The 19,121-nt window shown below is 49.5% G+C and overlaps 1 protein-coding gene across 6 annotated transcripts in view; it reads right to left on the reverse strand.

Moving 5' to 3' along the window:
- Positions 1 to 17,324, reverse strand: part of LOC149371177 (uncharacterized) — a 165,752-nt gene extending 148,428 nt beyond the window's left edge. For 5 of the 6 annotated variants that reach the window (XM_089564800.1, XM_089564798.1, XM_089564812.1 and 2 more), the window contains exons 1-2: positions 14,202 to 17,324; positions 822 to 1,028 (exon numbers count right to left, since the gene is read on the reverse strand). In XM_089564800.1, coding sequence (XP_089420926.1) covers positions 822 to 1,028; positions 14,202 to 14,561 — 567 coding nt within the window. In that variant the 5' untranslated portion in view covers positions 14,562 to 17,324. The remainder of the gene's footprint in view (positions 1 to 821; positions 1,029 to 14,201) is intronic. The other variant, XM_089564817.1, reaches the window with a different exon arrangement.
- Positions 17,325 to 19,121: the final 1,797 nt, after the last annotated feature.

A 19,121-nucleotide genomic window follows, 5' to 3' on the forward strand; every position in this document is an offset into this window, starting at 1 on the left:
CACCAAATGCTGTCATTGGCTTCAGTACTAAGCTGACGGATACTTCTTGGCTTTGGTATGAGGACGCGCAGAAGGAATGGGAGTAAGGAACCCGCTGCGTTTAAGAATTAACGTGTGATATTCCATCAATGAGACATCGTGAACGTCAACGTTGCAAATTAAACCCAAGCTCCATTTAGACGAATGAGGATTATGTCGCTCTCAGGGCTGGGCCGTTTCATAATTTGCAGGCTTGGTATGAGGACAGAGCATAGCGCCGTGATCGGCGCAGTAAGAGCCTGCATAGCATGCGAAAGCTGAGCTTCAGTAACATTACACAGACACCCACAGACGCTCTCCACTATAGACGCTGTACAACCGCAGCCACGGATTCTTCAACAGCAGCCGCAGAGACATGAGAAATCGTCGATTCTGATACGATACGTTTTAGAGATGTTGCTTCTGCGTAGTGATATGCTGACTTCAACAGCCTCTCGTCGCGGACATCGCTGAAGTCCTGCCTGTGACCTCAAGGATTTGGAATTACTGAGCCAGTGGGAGAAAATTACATTTAAATCACATTACAATGCATTATTACATTTCAGTGTCCTAGAATTTAGTGGATCGACGTGAAATGAACGATGTCATGCTTTGATTTCTGGCGTTCGACAAAAGTAGCTATATCACAAGCTCTACCAGAGCCCACACGTTGTCAGCTGCCCGGCTGCACAGCGATACAATGCACCACCACCTGTGACGCACAGCAGTTTCAGGGTCCCAGATACAGCAGACCCGAATACCTAGAACAAGGCAGCAAGATAGGGTATGACATATGAACTCACCGGAAGCGACTCAAAGGAGGTAGTACACAGCTTTGGTGCAGGCCTGATCTGGCGATCGGTATAAGCCTCCACGGCCAGACTGGTGCATTTCAGTGACGGTCTTGTTATATGAAGTGGCTGCCTAGATATCAGCACGAACAGTCCCGGGGTGTCCTTGACGAGGTCACCATTTTGGGCGTCAACTCCACACGAATGCTGCTGATGCCCCTACGCAGGAAAGGCACTCAAAACAGCTGTTCAGGGGACAAGGAGGCCGACCAGGAGGAGCTCCCCTGGCCGGCAGATTGCGTAGACATAATTCCGGTTCTTATGAATTCCCCTATGTGTGTTAATCATTCAACACAGGTGAGCGAAATAGCAAGGAAAAGTGAAAAAAAAAAAAATTGGCGACGATTATATTACTTCTAAATGCGAAATTTGAGCGCAGCTCATCAGCTGCTCCAGCTTTTCGATAGATTAAGGCAAAGAATTTCGCCACACGCAGTGGCGAAAGGCGGCGGCTATGTGTTTCGGCTTGGGCGAGCGGGAGAAGTGGCGCCAGGAGCGCGCGCAGCTAGAGCAGCGCGTTGCCCCGGCTGCGAACGGCGACGCCGCGAAACGCAGGAAGGGACGCAAAAGAGCTGCACTCTAAAACAGCAAACTGCCCGATGCTTAGATGACTTGTCAGCACCGGTGAGATCCTCGACCTCTCACCCCTTCCAGGGCTCTGTTTCGCGGCATTTAGTGAGCCGTTCTTGCTCCTAGTCAGACTTCATTAACCCCTCTCGAAGGGATTGCTTCTTTCACTTCTTCGCTCGCGTAAAGTTTGCACAACCGAAATAGTCGCGTTCCACTAGTTCGTTGTATTTAGTTTATCTAGAGTGCACATGCCGGACGGCTCGCGAGCTGATATACGAAATATCTCGCGGTCATACTTTACCACCCACTATTCAGTTCTTTTTTTTACCTCTAAAGTAACAAACAAGGCAGAACAAGATTATTCTGGACAAAAGCACTTTCGATTAGTAAAGTCAAGCACATATCGCGTTCCTGAGTGCAGCTAGGCGCGCCACTGTTGGCAAACTTACACTCCAATACCACCATGGCGCTTTGTATACACACGTTTATGAAGGTTTAACGTCCCAAAGCAACTCAGGCTATGAGGGACGCCGTAGTGAAGGGCTCCGGAAATTTGACCACCTGGGGCTCCTTAACGTGGAGTGACATCGCACGGTACACGGGCCTCTAGAATTTAGCCTTGATACAGACTTGTGTAAAGGCACGAATAGTGGTCGTGAAATGTAACCGCTCGCTTTAAATCGCTAACATTTCCCGATTAGGCACTCTTAGCATTGTGCAATTAAATTACTGTTTCTTTTTTTACCGAAGCTACACTAACGCTATAAATCTAAAACAAAATGACAAAAATCAGCCTAGTGGCTAAGTTTAAGCACCTGCGGCAGTCACGCGTTCCAGCTGAGCCCAGCCAGGCAGATCGAAACAACGGAGAAGCCGGCATTTGCAAAGCAAAGTAATCGGACACAAAGGCGGACACTTCAAAGCACGAGCAAGCGCGGGCGAGTCCCACAAACGCGCACTCGAACACTGCAGTCGGCACAGCTTGAGCACGCAGTAGAAGCAATCGCGGCAAACCCATGAGGTGAGGTCGGACTTTAGCCGCTCGAACTTCGCGACTCAGCGTCAGTGCGCTACGGGTATTTTTCGCCGTTTGTCACGAATATCGTGAAACATACATACTTGCGACGAAGTTGCAGTAGTCGTGTCCTCGCAGTTTGCTGTCGTCTGAAAGCGGTGGTGCATAGGGACACCTAAGTGGACAACAGCGGACACCTCAGTCTTGCTTTAAGCTATGTGGCGGTAGTGAAAGATGTGTGCTGCATGCGTCGATATTGACAACGTTGTGCCAGAAACGCCGCACTGAAGCCATAGGCCGTCGGCGTTCTTGTCAGATGTGGGCTGCATGCGTTGGCATTGACAACGTTGTGCCAGAAACGCGGTTGTGAAGCCATAGGCCATCGGCGTTCTTGTCAGAGGTGGGCTGCATGCGTTGGAATTGACAACGTTGTGCCAGAAACGCGGCACTGAAGCCATAGGACGTCAGCGTTCTTGTGTTCATTGGCGTTTGCGTTGGTGTTGACGTTTTGTAATCCGGCGATTTATTTTAAGGAAAGTGCGCTTAACGCGTATAACTGGCTCCCTGGGTCAGCGGACGCCTAGGAGGCTACGGCCGCTTATCTGTTTTTAAGGCAAAAACCTTTAATGGCTCATACTGTCGTGACCAAGACGTGTTAGCAAATTTGTCCGCGTTTCAGATTGGTCGAAATGGTCGTGACGTCACTGCGTACGAATTTTGACGGGTGTCCACCGAAATATGTGTGACAGTTACTGCGTAATTTCCTTTCCTCAAATACAATTTTCATTTTCTTCATTACGGCCCCTTTTTCTTCTTTCACTCCACTTCCTCCCTTCCTGTATGGTGCGGTTCTGGTGTCCACCGAGATGACAGAGAATTACAGCGCCATTTCCTTTTCTAAAAAAAATTCAGGGGGCACTTTGACTGTCTAAAGTGGGTAGAGGCGGAAGCGTTTTCCGCACCACCTTCGCTGTTTCTGTGGCACTGGTGGCGTCACATATATTTGAGTACTAATTACTAAGTGATGGCAAATCACTAATTAATTGTTAATTACTGAGTAATGCCTGAATACTAATTAACTGCTAATTAATGACGCTTAAGCTTCGCCTGTAGGAGTGGAACGCGACAGCGCGTTGTAGCGCTGCCAGGGAGTCCATGGAACGCCACCACCCGTTCGGCGCGATGCCTTGACCTTTGAACGCAACGCTTTTTGAGGAAAGGAAATGGCGCAGTAATTCTCTGTAATCTCGGTGGACACCTGAACCGCACCGTAGAGGAAGGGAGGTGGGAGTGAAAGAAGATAGATAAAGAGGAGCCGTAATGAAGAAAATGAAAATTGTATTTGAGGAAAGAAAATTACGCAGTAACTGTCTCACATATCTCGGTGGACACCCGTCAAAATTCAGGGGGGCAGTTATTTGACCTAAAGTGTGGTCACTGATGTGTGGTTAAGATGTTAAGCTTCGCCCCTAAGAGTGGAACGTGACAGCGTCTTGCAACGCTGCCAATGAGTCCATAGAACGCCATCGCCCATTCGGTTCTACGCCTCGCTCATCGGTAAATTGGTTTTTGAGGAAAGGAAATGTATCTGTCTCTCATATCTCGGTGGACACCTAAACCTCGCCGGAAGGGAATGGGGGAGGATGAGAGTGAGTGAAGACACCGTATTCACTAGACGCGCTTTTGTTCATTCCGAACCATCGAGCTGGCATGGCGCAGTGGATAGCGTGCTCGTCTCTCACGCCGAAGACCGGGGTTCGATTCCTGAGCTCGACCAATTTCTTAATCGCTTTTATTTATTTATATGGCCTGACTAGTAAAGCTAATTAGGCTAATTGGGTAATTAAGCAATTAACTAAGCTCAGTCCCACTTGGAGCATCCCTATACAATCCCTTCAATTGGTTGTATGGTTACTAGCCAAAGTGCAATTGGCCCCGTTTGAAATGCGCGCACTGTGACGTCACGACCGTTTCCACCAATTGAAAAGCCTTGACATTTTCTGTCGACAACTGCTGCTTACAACGATGAGACATTAAAGGCTTCCGCCTTAAAATTGGCTGAGGCTTAGCTTGGTTAAGCCCGGTAGGTTGCGAAAGCAATCGTGTGCACGTCGTTTAGCTAAACGTTCTTCCCGTTCTGGATCAGTTTCTCGGGAACGTCGCTGTTTCCTAGCTTCAGCAAATCGTCTCAGCTTTTATACTTGTCGGTCGACATGGTTTCTAACGAGGCCTTGGTCGAAACACCTTATATATACACATCCACATGTAATCTTCTCTCGGAGAGAGGAAGGGCAGGAGAGAGCAGCAGCGGCATGGTTACCCTGGGACTGCGGCGACAAAGCTGCTGGTTGCAACGGTGACTGCGCGAAACGCAGAAACGGGCGCGACAGAACAGCGCTCTAAAATGATTCTTCAATTACAGTCATGGGCAGGACATGCGCCTGCAGCTATATCCTTCATGAGTAATCTACAACACCGTATAAGCATCCCTTTAGTTGCAAATGCGGAACCTGGAGGACGTAACACACGGCGGCACTAACTGTGCCAGTGATGCACGTGAAGAAGTCAGCTTTACAAGAGGAATTCTTCTGCGATCCGAATAAAGTTTCTGCTACCTGCGCTCTGGCACTCAGGACGACTGCGCTTGTTAATTCAGAGATATATTGCAGAATAGCGCTCTTTGACTAATTGCCATGGCAGTTCTATGGGCGCAGTCGTCACTCAGTTCCATCCGCCGCAAGTTGCGCTCGCGCCTTCTCATGCATGGAGCGGCAGATGACCCTCCCGCACCTTGGCTGGTCGCCAGTTTTCTCTCCGCTTGGTGTGACGTCACCACAGCGAGCGCCTCCTCGCGGCTGCGGCGCGCAGCACAGGTGCGCGGCGTGGCGTGGTTACCCTGGGACCGCACCGTTCTAGCCACCCTACCGTTGTTGTTGTGTTGTTGACTGAGAGAAGGATGAAAAGGAAAATTGAACGGGCCTGCCTACTGGCTCAAGCCAAGCCAAGCCACCACCACTGCCATGTGCAGATAGAGGAGAGTTGAAAGATCAGAGAAAAGAGAAAAAGGAAAGAAAAGACGCGCGTCGCAGCAACAACCGCGTCCGCCGGAGCGGACGCTGCTGAAAAACTCTGCCTCTCCCGTAACCGAGAGTAGAGTAAGCATGAAATGTTTACGGGCATAATGCGAAGCGCGCGCGGACACGACGAGACGCAGGTCTGACAAGAATGTATATGCAGCGCGTTCGAAACTGTCCGAAGTGCGTAGAGGCGAAAGCGTTTTCAGCACCACTTTGCGTATGTGACACTGGTGATGTTACCACTGGATTACGTCACACATAATTCATGACGAAGTACTGACAAATTACTGATTAGTGTGTAATGACTGATTAATGACTAAATACTAATAAACTGCTAATTAATAACGCTTAAGCTTCGCCTTTAGGAGTGGAACGCGACAGCGTGTTGTAGCGCTGCCAGGCAGTCCGCGGAACGCCACCACCCGTTCGGCGTGATGCCTCGTCCTTTGAACGCGACGCTTTTTGAGGAAAGGAAATTACGCAGTAATTCTCTGCCATCTCGGTGGACACCCGAGCCGCACCTTACAGGAAGGTAGGAACGCCACCACCCGTTCGGCGCGATGCCTTGCCCTTTGAACGCAACGTTTTTTGAGGACAGGAAATGGAGCAGTAATTCTCTGTCATCGCGGTGGACACCCGAACCGCACCGTAAAGCATTTCATGCTTATTGTGGCATGTATGTCCTTTTTGCACGCGTTATTAGAAATCGGAAATTATAATTCCGTGCATTATCAAACGACCGCTCGACTGATATCTTGATAAACATTGTGAAGGCACTGGCAGCAGTTATTTTTTGTGACTCGTTTGGAGACCAACCGGCGCTTGCATGCCGGTCGCGTAGGAGGGCTTAGAGAGTCTCGTAAAATCTCGTTAAGTCTCGTACGGTGCCCGGATGTTCTCGTTTCAGAGCCCGGATGAGTGGATCTCGGTCTCGGCGTGACGTCACCACACTGCCGACAACGGGAGCTAAAAGCATTTCATGCTTAAAAACAGATAAGCGGCCTCGGTGCCGCACTTTACAAGGCTTTGAAAACAGAAATGGCAATAGCATTACAGCGCGTAATAAGCGAGTGTTACGAAAGAAAGTTAACTCCGCCGTCTTTTCGAACTTCCCACGTGGTGTTGACCCCAAAATCGGACGACCCGAGTAGGTTGCAGTCAGTTGAGTGTTACCGCCCAATAAGCTTAACTAACGTAGACTACAAAATATTTATGAAAGTGCTAGCCGGACGACTCCAAACAGTAATTAAAACCGTTGTTGGCCCACACCAGACCTGTGGCATTAAAGACAGATCCATTTTTACTAACATACACGTAGCTAGGAGTGTCCTTGAATGCTGTGATGCAACGGAGGGTGGTGTCGCCATGATGCAACTGGACCTGCATAAGGCGTTTGATAAAGTTGTGCATGAAATTTTGTTCGTGCTTTTGGAACATGTGAATGTGGGATGTATCATCACTGATGGCGTGAAAATGGTTTATGATGGCTGTACATCAAGGTTCATAATTAATAACCGCCTGAGTAATAGTATTCCTGTCTTGTCGTCAGTGAGGCAGGGTTGCCCTCTTTCTCCACTGCTTTTTGCACTTTACCTGGAGCCCTTTTGTTTAAAGCTGTTAACTACGCAAAACATTCGAGGTTACGCCTTTTGTCATACTGAAGTGAAGGTATTGGCATATGCAGATGATATAGCAGTGTTCTGCAGAGACCAGGAAAGCGTGCAAGAAGTGGTGAGAGAAGCCGTAAATTTTTGTGATGCAAGTTGCTGTGCGATAAGCTGGCAGAAATGTTTTGGTTTTTGGCATGGAAAGTGGCAGGCCACGCCAGAAGTATTCTGTCGAATGAAGTGGGTAGACACGCCAGGAAAGTACCTCGGCGTGCCGCTAACCAACTACAGAGAAAGCAAAGAATATTGGGCCCATGAAACCGAACGAGTCAAAGCTCAGACAAACAAATGGGGCGGTCACAACTTTTCCATGTTTGCAAGAGCTACGGTGTGCAACATGTTTTTAATAGCGAGGATTTTCTATGTTCTGCAAGCGTTAACTTTGCCAAGGACTTCAGTGCAAAGGTTGCACAGAGTGTTTGCAACGTTTATTTGGTCGTCGACATGGGTACGTACCAGCCGATGCAATCTGTTCCATAAGGTGCGGAACGGGGGGCTAGGATTATCAAATTTATTTCTGAGGCAGATAGTGACTAGATTCTTTTTCTTGCGTCAAGATAATGATTTTCTGCGAACTATTATACAAGTGCGATTGTCAGAATCACTGCCTGATTATGTTGTGTCATCCATGTCTGCAGGTCGGAGTGGGTTAAGTGCTTTCTTGCAAGAAGTTGTTGCAGCAGTCCGTATTCTTCGGTCAAAATTTTCCGATGAGTATCTAGCCATTGTAACAAGGAAAAAGATGTACAAGGACCTGCTCGATGTGTTTCTGCCAGTGCCTGTTTATCGCAGTGCATATCTTTTGGGTCGCGAACGCGATGTGCTAAAAAGGGTCAAAAGAATGCCGGTGAAGCCTTCAGTGCGTTCTTTCTTTTTTCAATTGCATACTGGAACCCTCCCAGTGAAGCCATGGTTGCAGAGCAAAGGCCTTTTTGTACCTTGGTCAGTGGAATGTCTAATCTGCAAAAGAGTGGAAACTATAGAACATATCCTTCTCGGTTGTCATGACGCTGTCTTTCTTTGGGATGTCTTGAAACGCACCCTGAAAAAAGAGTTACCTTTGACACCTTTTGGAATACGCTTCCTACCATGTGCAGAACCAGGTGAAGTGCCTTGCGACCTGCTAATGTTGCTCTGCATGCATAGCCTATGGCGCACGCGAATGGATGTCAGTCATGAGCATGCTGTTGTGCATCCTGCACATGCGTATTTCATTGAAAGCATCATGTACACACAGGAAGTTTTCGAACAGCGAGCTCCACAACCTGAGTGGTTGCCTGTCCTCGACCAACTAAAATCATTTAATCCATTTTATCATCGTGCACTAGCTAGAAACTGACCAGTGCTTTTATTGTCATGTCATTGTATTTTTGTGTTTCGTTTTTTCCGGCCAAGTCGGTAATAAAGAAAAAAAAGCCTTCGTGGCGGAGTGGTAGCGTCTCCACCTCACATGCCAAAGGCCCTGGTTCGATTCCCATCCTCGACACAGTTTTAAGGCGAAAGCGTTTAATGCCTCATACTGTCGTGACCAAGGAATGAACAAATGTGTCCGCGCTTAGGCGTCACTAAAAGAAACTATGTCGAGGCTGGGAATCGAACCAGGGCCCTCGGCATTTGAAGTGGAGACGCTACCACTCCACCACGAAGGTGCAAGTTTGAGCATGAATAAAGGCTATCTAGTGAACACAAGGCTTTCATAAATAAAATAAAATAAATAAAAAAAGAGGGCAGTTATGCGCCTTCCCTCTGCGACCAAGGTGTCCACGGCTGGTTACAACGGACAACGGCGATAGCGACGTCGCGAAACGCAGAAACGGGCACCAGAGACCTACGCTCTAAAATGGGTTTAATGTCCCTATGTAACACGGGTGATATGAGGGACGCCATATTGGACAGCTTGGCATTTGTTTCTATAACCTGGGGTTCCTTATCGCGAAACCATTAGTTGTCCCATTAAGAGAAAAAAAAAATTTGCGGGGGCTTAGCTTTGGTTAAGCATGGTAGGTTGCGAAAGCAGGTGTTTTATACTGCATATGCAGCGCCTCTGGTGGGAAGAGCGCGGCGCGCCGTGGCAAGCGGCCGCCGTTAACCGACGAGCCGAGTTGGTAGCCCGTCTCTCACTCCTGGTATGACGTCAAGCTATAACGTCACTAGCTCCTCTACGTAATTTCCTTTCCTCTAATTCATTTTAAGGCGAAAGCCTTTAATGGCTCATGCTCGCGGTGTCCGTCCGTGCTCGAGGCGTCCGTCCATGCTCGCGGTGTCCGTCCGTGCGCTGGAATCGTGCAAACTGTGGCCTCTCCTCCGCGCAACGGCGCAACCTCCTGCGTAATTGCCTTTCCTCTATTTTAAGGCGAAAGCCTTTAATGGCTCATACTGTCGTGACCAAGACGTATTAGCAAATTTCTCCGCGTTTCAGGTTGGTCGAAATGGTCGTGACGTCACTGCGCGCGAATTTTGATCGGTGTCCACCGAAATATGCGTGACAGTTACTGCGTAATTTCCTTTCCTCAAATACAATTTTCATTTTCTCCATTACAGCCCCTCTTTCTCTTTCCTCTTTCACTCCATTTCCTCCCTTTCTGTACAGTGCGGTTCAGGTGTCCACCGAGATGACAGAGAATTACAGCGCCATTTCCTTTCCTCCAAAAGCGTTGCGTTCAAAGGGCAACGCATCGCGCCGGACGGGTTATGGCGTTCCGTGGACTCCCTGGCAGCGCTACACGCTGTCGCGTTCCATTCCTAAAGGCAAAGATTAAGCGTCATTAAATGGCAGTTAATTAATGCCCCAACAGACTGTGAAGTGAACAATCGCGTAGCAGAATGCAGCACTCAAGCTTTCGCCTTTCACCACTTTAGCCGCTAAAGTTCCTCGTAATTTTCATTTCCTTCATTACGGGCCCTCTTTGTGTTCCTTCTTTCACTCCCACTTCCTCCCTTCCTCTGCAAACGGATGACGGGTGTCCACCGAGAGATGCGAGACAGTTACTGCGTAATTTCCTTCCTTCAAATTTTCATTTTCTTCACTACGGCTCCTCTTCGTCTTTCTTCTTTCACTCCCGCTGCCCCCCTTCTTGTACGGTGCGGTTCAGGTGTCCACCGCGACGGTTGCTACGTCAGAGGTCATTCTAAAGGTCAAACGTGGCTACCAGCCGCCGCTACGCGAAAGGCAGTTAGTGAGCGTAGTATTGCTTTCGCAATAAAATTAGTTACTGTTCAACTACTGCTGAACCTGGTTAAAAAGCGAAAGCTACGGCGTATCGGGCAATATACGGATCTTGGTGTCTTTTACGCTGAGTGCGTTCCGGACACTGGATAGGCAGCGCCCCAACCCTGCCACCCTGGCAGGTGGAAGTTAATGGTTGATCGCGAGAGTTGCTGTCCCAATGAACGCTGCTGCTTATTGCAGCAATGCCGCGTGTCTGCCACGTTTCCAGCGCTAACGCATGCAATTCACATCTCTCTCAATTCACCCCACGCACCTATAAGCGCGATTCAGTCGTCCACTGACCCAGGGAGCCAGTTATGCGCTGTTCCTTTCCTTAAAATCATCGGAGGATAAATTGGTGTCAACGTCCTTTCCTTAAAATCATCGGAGTATAAATCGTTCTCAACGTCAACGCCAATGAAGTATAGTATCTGTCCTCGCTCCTGCGAGCGTGGCTTCGGCCGCTTATCTGTTTTTTCAGCAGCGTCCGCTCCGGCGGACGCAGTTGTTGCTGCGACGCGCGTCTTTTCTTTCATTTTTCTCTTTCCTCTGATCTTTTAACTCTACTCTGCACGTGGCAGCGGTGGTGGCTTGACTCGAGCCAGTAGGCAGGCCCGTGCAATTTCCTTTTCATCCTTCTCTCAGTCACAACAACAACAACACGCCAATGAACACAACGAACGCCGACGGCCTATCGCTTCAGTGCCGCGTTTCTGGCGCAACCTTGTCAATGCCAACGCATGCAGCGCACACCTGTCACTATACCGCCACTTTTAAGGCGAAAGCCTTTAATGCCTCATACTGTCGTTAGCAGACGCGTCGGCAGCCGTGTCGACAGACGCGTCGGCAGGAATGTCGACAGACGCGTCGGCAGGAGTGTCGACAGACGCGTCGGCAGCCGTGTAGACAGACGCGTCGGCAGGAATGTCGACAGACGCGTCGGCAGCCGTGTCGACAGACGCATCGGCAGGAGTGTCGACAGACGTGTCGGCAGGAATGTCGACAGACGCGTCGGCAGGAGTGTCGACAGACGCGTCAGCAGGAGTGTCGGCAGACGCGTCGGCAGCCGTGTCGACAGACGCGTCGGCAGGAATGTCGACAGACGCGTCGGCAACCGTGTCGACAGACGTCGGCAGGAGTGTCGACAGACGCGTCGGCAGCCGTGTCGACAGACGCGTCGGCAGGAGTGTCGACAGACGCGTCGGCAGGAATGTCGACAGACGCGTCGGCAGGAGTGTCGACAGACGCGTCGGCAGCCGTGTAGACAGACGCGTCGGCAGGAATGTCGACAGACGCGTCGGCAGCCGTGTCGACAGACGCGTCGGCAGATTTGTCCGCCTTTCGGCGCTCACTGTTTAAAAAGAAACTGCGCCGAGGTTGGGAATCGAACCAGGGCCTTTGGCATTTGAAGAGGAGATGCTATCACTCCGCCACGAAGGCTCAAGGTTCCAGCATGAATAAAGGCGCATCTAGTGAATGCATAGGTTTCATAAATAAAATAAAAGTAATAAAGTGAAGGAAAGGAAAATAAAAAATAAGAAAATAAGCAAAAATAAAAGCAAAATAAAATAGGATATGAAAAGAGAAATAAAAAACAATAAAAACAAGATAGCAGCAAAAATAAAAAGAATATGAAAAATAAAAAGTAAATAAAAACGAACAGTGCGCCAGGAAACGCTTTCGCCTTGCAGCACTTTAGAGAGCCAAAGTGCCCCCTGAATTATTAAAGCATGCTTGAGGTGTCCACTGTTCCAAGAGATCAGTTATGCGCCTTTCTCTGGTTTCCAAGCTCCCGCTCAATTGGTTTCATAGCTCAAAGCGCGACTAAGGTGCCCTCTGTCCCAGGGGGCCAGTTATGCACCTTTCCTTTGCTTTGGAAGCTCAAGGTCATTTGAAGGTGAAAAATAGGCGCACGGCGATTGAAGCACGATGTCCCGTAGAGAAGCTTTCGCTTCAAGAGCCAGTGTCGTGTGTTAGTATGTAAGATGATGCAGAGAATCCCAGCGATGGAAAAAATATTTATAGGGCGACCATCAAGCTGCCGTAGCAGGCACATAAGGCGAGCATCGCCATTTCAGATATGTTACATTTATTTCGTCTATATATAGCCCCCACTGACTGACCTCAATGTGACGCTAGTTTTCCCGACTACATTCGTATCGAAATTTTGAACAACCTTTGTCGTACAGCGTGCCGGGTAGTCATATGATTTCTCCTTGCTTATAGCTTACTCGTGCTAGTCAAGTTGGAGGCTAGCTTGCGACAGGGATTCGAACCGATGACATATGCACTTTCAATTATATGCCTTCCCAGACTCTACCACCTCCCTCACTGCATGGTTGGGGTGTCCACCGAGATGTGAGACTGCGCCATTCCTTCCTCAAAAACCGATTTTCGTATTAAAATTGTGACGCAACCGTTGCGTGGTGTCATACAATGTCTCGTCGGACATAGCATGCAACTCAGGCTAGAGGCTAGTGCGAGACAGGTATTCGAACCGAGTTTCGAGGTTTTTACTCGGACGTCTGTGGATTCAGCGCCTGTGGAATCAGCGTTCGGAGGCGCGTCTTCGTTTTATTTCTCAGTGCGCAGCCTGCGTCCAGGTCGGACGCTCACAATGACAAACTATATAATTTTTAGCCTTCACATCATGGAAGCAGATTTAAGTGCCCTCATTTTTTTTTTTTTTTGCGTTTCGCCCTCACCGGAACGCCTGCCTTCGAGGTCGGAATAGAACCCGGGTCCTCCGGTTCAGTAGAAGAACGCCATAGCCACTGAGTCTCCCAAAACATGTCCAACTTTTTCGGACAAAAACTTTTAAAATTGAAAAATTGTAAGAAACTAACGGAAATATTGAAGGTTATGGTCCATTCTTCTCATAACGCCGTATTGAAGGGCTCCGGAAATTTCGACCACCTGGGGTTCTTTAACCTGCCCCGACATCGCACCAAACACGGGCCTCTCATAGCCTGAGTCGCTTTGGGACGCTAAGCTCCCATAAAAAAATTCAGACCATAAAAGTGATTTCAGACCATAAAAGGTCTGAAATCACGATTGCAATTGCCTACGCTAGTCACCCGTCGGAACACAGCACGTCTCTGCTTATTTCACAAATTCTTCCACAACTTTACAGAAGCCAACCAATTAATTCCACGTGTGCATCGCATTTCCCGCCATAACCACCCGAACGCTGTTTACCCTGAACGTGCCCATACCACCACATTCCAGCAATCATTTTTCTTAAAGACTGCCCGTGACTGGAATGACCTCCCTGCTGAAGTTGCCACCATCATGATTCACCGACTTTTCAAGACCGCCATCGAGTAAGCCCATTCATCAATGTAATTTTTGTCCATTTTCTTATTAATGTATAATATATTTTTTTGCCGTGTTATCCCCACCCCTCATGTAATGTCCCGAAAGGGACCTTTGAGGAATAATAAATAATAAATAAAATAAATAAAAACCATAAACCTATAAATCATAAACCACTCTTTTCATATGTAGCAAAATCTTTCTTAAAGTGCTTACATCGATCGCATCGAACAGTTAAGATTGCCATAGACAACTAATGTGGGACACTTTTGATAATAGCAAGAACGTTAATAGAAAAAAAATGTAAGACTGAGGTTCGGTGATCTGCGGATATATTGATTGTTATATTGAAATCTTCCATAATATGAAAAAGTTGCGTTCACAAACGATTTCCCGCTCACACAACGTTGAATTCTTGCTCTCAGATCTGGCAGCGAACGCGTCCAGAAAAACAATCAAATCAAATGTCATTTTGCTTACGTCGTACGGTCGACCTCGTCGTTTGGCGCCGTCGACCGTCGCAGCATTGGGGTGCGTCGGAGGAACAGGCGTCGTTGGCGTGGACGCTGTAGGCGATGGATTATCCCGGCTAGAGGTCGCTCCGCTGCGGCGCCGCAGATGCGGTGGAGCACTGCGCAACAAGTGCAAAGCAGTCTTCCCAGTCGTTTGGCGTTCCCTCAGAGCCGGGTCAGCACAGTACTCCCGAGCACGGGTTGTAGCGTTGTTGTCCCGCTGTCCACGTGTCGTTCGATATGATGATGATGACGATGTCCTCAGGCTTAATGGCATATCTCGCCTATCGGCCACGCGAACGCACGATCTCCTATACTTCGTCTTCATCGTCTTCTCTTGAGTAATTCACTTTTTTTTCTGGTCACTTTTATGGCGAAAGCAATACTACGCCAGGTGTCGCCTCTTCGCGGTACCGCAGCCTACCCTTCACGGTCGGTGGTCGGTCATGTGACTACTGACGTCATACCAGAGCGAGAGATGGGGCACCAGAGAGAGAGAGGAAACTTTTATTTAAAAAGAGGAAGGTTGCTCGAGCAAATTGCAACTTGAGTGGCGAGTATCTGATCTCGCTTCGGCGAGCGCGGCTTCGGCCGCTTATCTGTTTTTTGAGCAGCGTCCGCTCCGGCGGACGCAGTTGTTGCTGCGACGCGCGTCTTTCCTTTCCTCTCTCTCCTTCCTCTGATCTTTTAACTCTCCTCTATCTGCACGTGGCAGCGGTGGTGGCTTGGCTCGAGCCAGTAGCAGGCCCGTGCAATTTCCTTTTCATCCTTCTCTCAGTCACAACAACAACAACAACAACGAGCAACTTGGGTGGCACCCCTAGTCCAAGGCGCCACTGGCTTTAGCTGACTGACGGACTTGCTGAACCAACTTAAGTTGCTGATCCAGGGTCTCGCTGGTCAGGGCCACCTCCCACTGCTCATATGTCGGGTTGGATACAGTTAAGTGTTTTGGTTTCGTTGTACATTCCCACGATATGTGGTAGAGCGTAGGGCAAGCTCCACACCAAGGGCATGTATTCTGATATTGAGTGGGGCTAATCTTGTGTAGGATGAACAAGTTAGGGAAAGTGTTGGTCTGAATTTTCCTCCAGTCTATGGCTGCGGAGGAGTCTAGTTTTATGTGAGGGGGTGGGTATTTTCTGCGCTCCAGCCGAATATGTTCTAATCTGTCACCATAGGTGCTAGGCATGGGCGTGGGGTAGGGATGAGGATCCGCCCGGTGGGTTAAATCTATGGCTAGATCGTTGGCTACCTCATTTCCAGCTAGTCCTTCGTGACCAGGTGTCCATGTTAGTCTGTGTGTTAGGCTGAGATTGCCAAGTAGCTGTGTTGCTCTTGAGGGAAGCCTGCCATTAAGAAAGTTTCGGCAGGCTTGTTGGGAGTCTGTTATAACGTGGGAGGACTCTCCTCTTTGGTCCTTATGTTTGATGGCGATAGCTATTGCCAGAGCCTCTGCAGAGGAGGGGTTTTCTGCATATATAGAAGCTTGGAGAGCCGGTTTTAGTTGGTGGTCAATCGCAGCGACTGAGAACTTTCCCGGCGTGGGGTAGGCCCCAATGTCTACGTAAACGGCTTTACGGTCGCTTTCTAGGTGTTTCTGAAGTGCCTTTGCTCGCGCTTGTCGTCTGCCTTGCTGATGAGCATGATGCATGTGACGTGGGATTGGACGAACGGTGATCTTTTCTCGGGTTTGGAGTGGAAGAGAGGTTTTACTGCCTCTTGTCTCCAGCCCCGGCCATGTCCCTAATTTAGTCAGGATCGTCCTTCCCGCATTGGTTTTTAGAAGGCGTTCTTTTTGGCTTTCCAAGAGGGCTTCTTGGAGCTCGGTAAAAGTGTTGTGCAGACCAAACTCTAGGAGTCGTTCTGTAGAAGTGGCTATTGGAAGATTGAGGGCAGTTTTGTAAGCCCCTCTTATGATTGTATCGATAGCTCTGGTTTCCACAGTGCCCAGTTTTTGGTAAGGGAGGCCGTATGTTATCCTGCTCAGAACTAGGGCCTGGACGAGTCTAAGGGTGTCCTCTTCTCTCATACCCTTGCGGTGCGAGGTAATGCGGCGGATCATTCTTGAGATTTGATTAACTGTTGTTTTGATGGTTCTGATCATAGGGCACCAAGTCGGCTCTTCAGCGCGCCGCAGCTAGAACTTCGCGGCCGGTCGACCACCTGCGAACGGCGGCAAGCGATTGACGTCATACAAGTTGCAAGAGCTTGCAGACCTTGCTGCGGTGATCGCTATCGGGTGTAGAGAAAAGTAGCACCTGCTCGCCGGTCTTCGGTATAGGTATGAAAGACTTCGGACGCTGGGGCACCAAGTCGGCTCTTGAGCGCGCCGCAGCTAGACTTCGCGGCCGAAGGTCAGTTGGCGGTCAGCAGCCAGCAGCGTTCGTCGCCGCCGCAGCGTCTACGGCTAGCCAACTCCACGCTCTAAGGGACGCCAACACCTTCGGGCCCACAGACGCATCGCAGTCGGCTGCGTTCGTCGCCGCCGCCAGTCGCGCCTACTCCGGACCAACGTTTTTAGATCCGGACAGCAATGTGTACCACCCATAAGCGAAACACATAGCGTAGCCAAGGGGATATTGCTTTCGCAATTACCTAGGCTTAACCAAAGCTAAGCCACAGCAATTTTTTAAGGCGGAAGCCTTTAATGCCTCATCGTTGTAAGCAGGTGGTGGTGAAAAACATTTATGGAAAATTAAGTTTTCTACAGAAAGGTGATTGGGGTAGGACCCTATTGGCCCTTTCCCCTTACAATACTGGGTGGAGCCCCTATTCCGGTGCCCCATTGGCAAGCAACGCCGCCCGCGTCCGTTGAACCAAAGCCTTTTGGCTCTTTAGGTCTTGACAGCCGAGCAGGGCCGCCTCCCAGTCCTCTCTGGTGGGGTTGGGGTTGGGGGGATAGATGGGTTTGACACGCCCAAACCATGTGGAAGGTGTCAGCCACCTCCCCACAGAACTGACACGTGCCATCAAATGATGTATTGAAATGTTTAAGTACCGCCGGGCACAACACAGTGTTAGTTGTCGACAGAAATGTCACGCTTTTCAATTGGTCGAAACGGTCGAGACGTCACAGTGCGCGACTTTTGGCTACTATCCATGCAACCAATTAAAGGGATCGTATAGTGATGCTCCAAGTAAGTGGGAATAAATTTAGTTAATTGCTTACTTAACCGATTAGCCTATACCTTTCTAGTCAGACCAGATAAATAAATAAAACCGAATAGGAAATTGGCCGAGCTCGGGAATCGAACCCCGGTCTCCGGAGTGTGAGACGAGCACACTACCACTCCGCCATGCCAGCTCTTTTTTTTTTTGTCTTTATTGCCTGTTTTGACAGATTACAACAGATCATAAACAGATGTTCTGCGCTGCACACTCAAACAACAAGAACGGACATGTGTTTCACTCGCGTGAGAAAATCAAAACTGTCTCAGGGAACACAACTCTCCCATCAACTCGATAACTTCATCTCCAAAACATAGCTCCTTGTACACTTCACGTAGCTTAAATATGTTTTCTTTGAAGTAATCGCGGACAGAACGCGCATCTTCATCACAGTGTCGTACAGCCATCCTGCTTCGCCAAATACTGTGCAGGCCAAGCCAGCTCGATGGTTTGGAATGAACAAAGGCGCGTCTAGTGATTACGGTGTCTTCGTTCACTTCCACATTCCTCCCTTCCCGTTACGGCGAGGTTTAGGTGTCCACCGAGATACGAGAGAGATACATTTCCTTTCCTCAAAAACCAATTTACCGACGAGCAAGGCGTAGAGCCTAATGGGCGATGGCGTTCTGTGGACTCCCTGCCAGCGTTGCAAGACGCTGTCGCGTTTCACTCTTAGAGGCGAAGCTTAACATCTTAACAACACATCAGTGAAACAAGCAGCAACACCGCGCTTAAGGCTTTCGCCTCACCGCACTTTAGGTCAACAAAGTGCCCCCCTGAATTTTTACTTTCCTTCCTCCCTTTTCACTCTTAGCTTTATTCCGTTTTCTTTCTTGAAGAGTGACAACGGAAGTTGACATTTTTGTTCGGTCAAGTTTACTGGAGTTTAACGTCTCAAGGCGCCTTAGGCTATGAGGGACGCCGTAGTGAAGAGCTCCGGAAGTTTCAACCACCTGGGGTTCTTTAACGCAACATTTTTGTGACATATGGCTTATTAAGCTTTTTTTCTAATGAAAAAAAATTGGCGGGGGCTTAGCTTTGGTTAAGCCTGGTAGGCTGCGAAAGCAAAAGCGCAGCGCCTCCCGCTTAAGGAACGCAGTGCGCCGCGTCTACAGGTCACGCGTGGCTACCGGCCGCCGCTGCGCGACGACTCAAAGCGACTTCGGTAGAACGCCACCGGGCTCGCCATTCTGCGGCATAGGCGCGTTGCTTAGCCAACCGCTCCTGCCTTTCTTGATGTCTCCTCGCCCCGGCGCCGGCGTTTGCGCGCAGCACGTCACTCCAGCGACGCCTTGCACAACTCCTCAGACATGACTAAGCGGAGCGCGCCTGCGGCGCCCCGTTTATCCGCTACGGCGGCGCTGGCATCGAGGCACCCTATTATCCGCTCCTAGCGAGCGCCCTCACGCGGCGGGCCGAGAAGGCCGTTCTAGTAACGTTGGTGGCAGCCGCCGCGCCGAGCCCCTAGCCGAGGGAAGGAACGACTACGGCCGTTGTTGTTGTTGTTGTGACTGAGAGAAGGATGAAAAGGAAATTGCACGGGCCTGCTACTGGCTCTAGCCAAGCCACCACCGCCGCCAACGTGCAGATAGAGGAGAGGTAAGAGACCAGAGGAAAGAGAAAAAGGCAAGAAAAGACGCGCGTCGCAGCAACAACTGCGTCCGCCGGAGCGGACGCTGCTGAAAAAATCAGATAAGCGGCCGAAGCCGCGCTCGCC

The sequence above is a fragment of the Amblyomma mixtum genome, chromosome 1 (assembly GCF_055824585.1).
Source record: "Amblyomma mixtum isolate Tamu chromosome 1, ASM5582458v1, whole genome shotgun sequence".
Taxonomy (NCBI): domain Eukaryota; kingdom Metazoa; phylum Arthropoda; class Arachnida; order Ixodida; family Ixodidae; genus Amblyomma; species Amblyomma mixtum.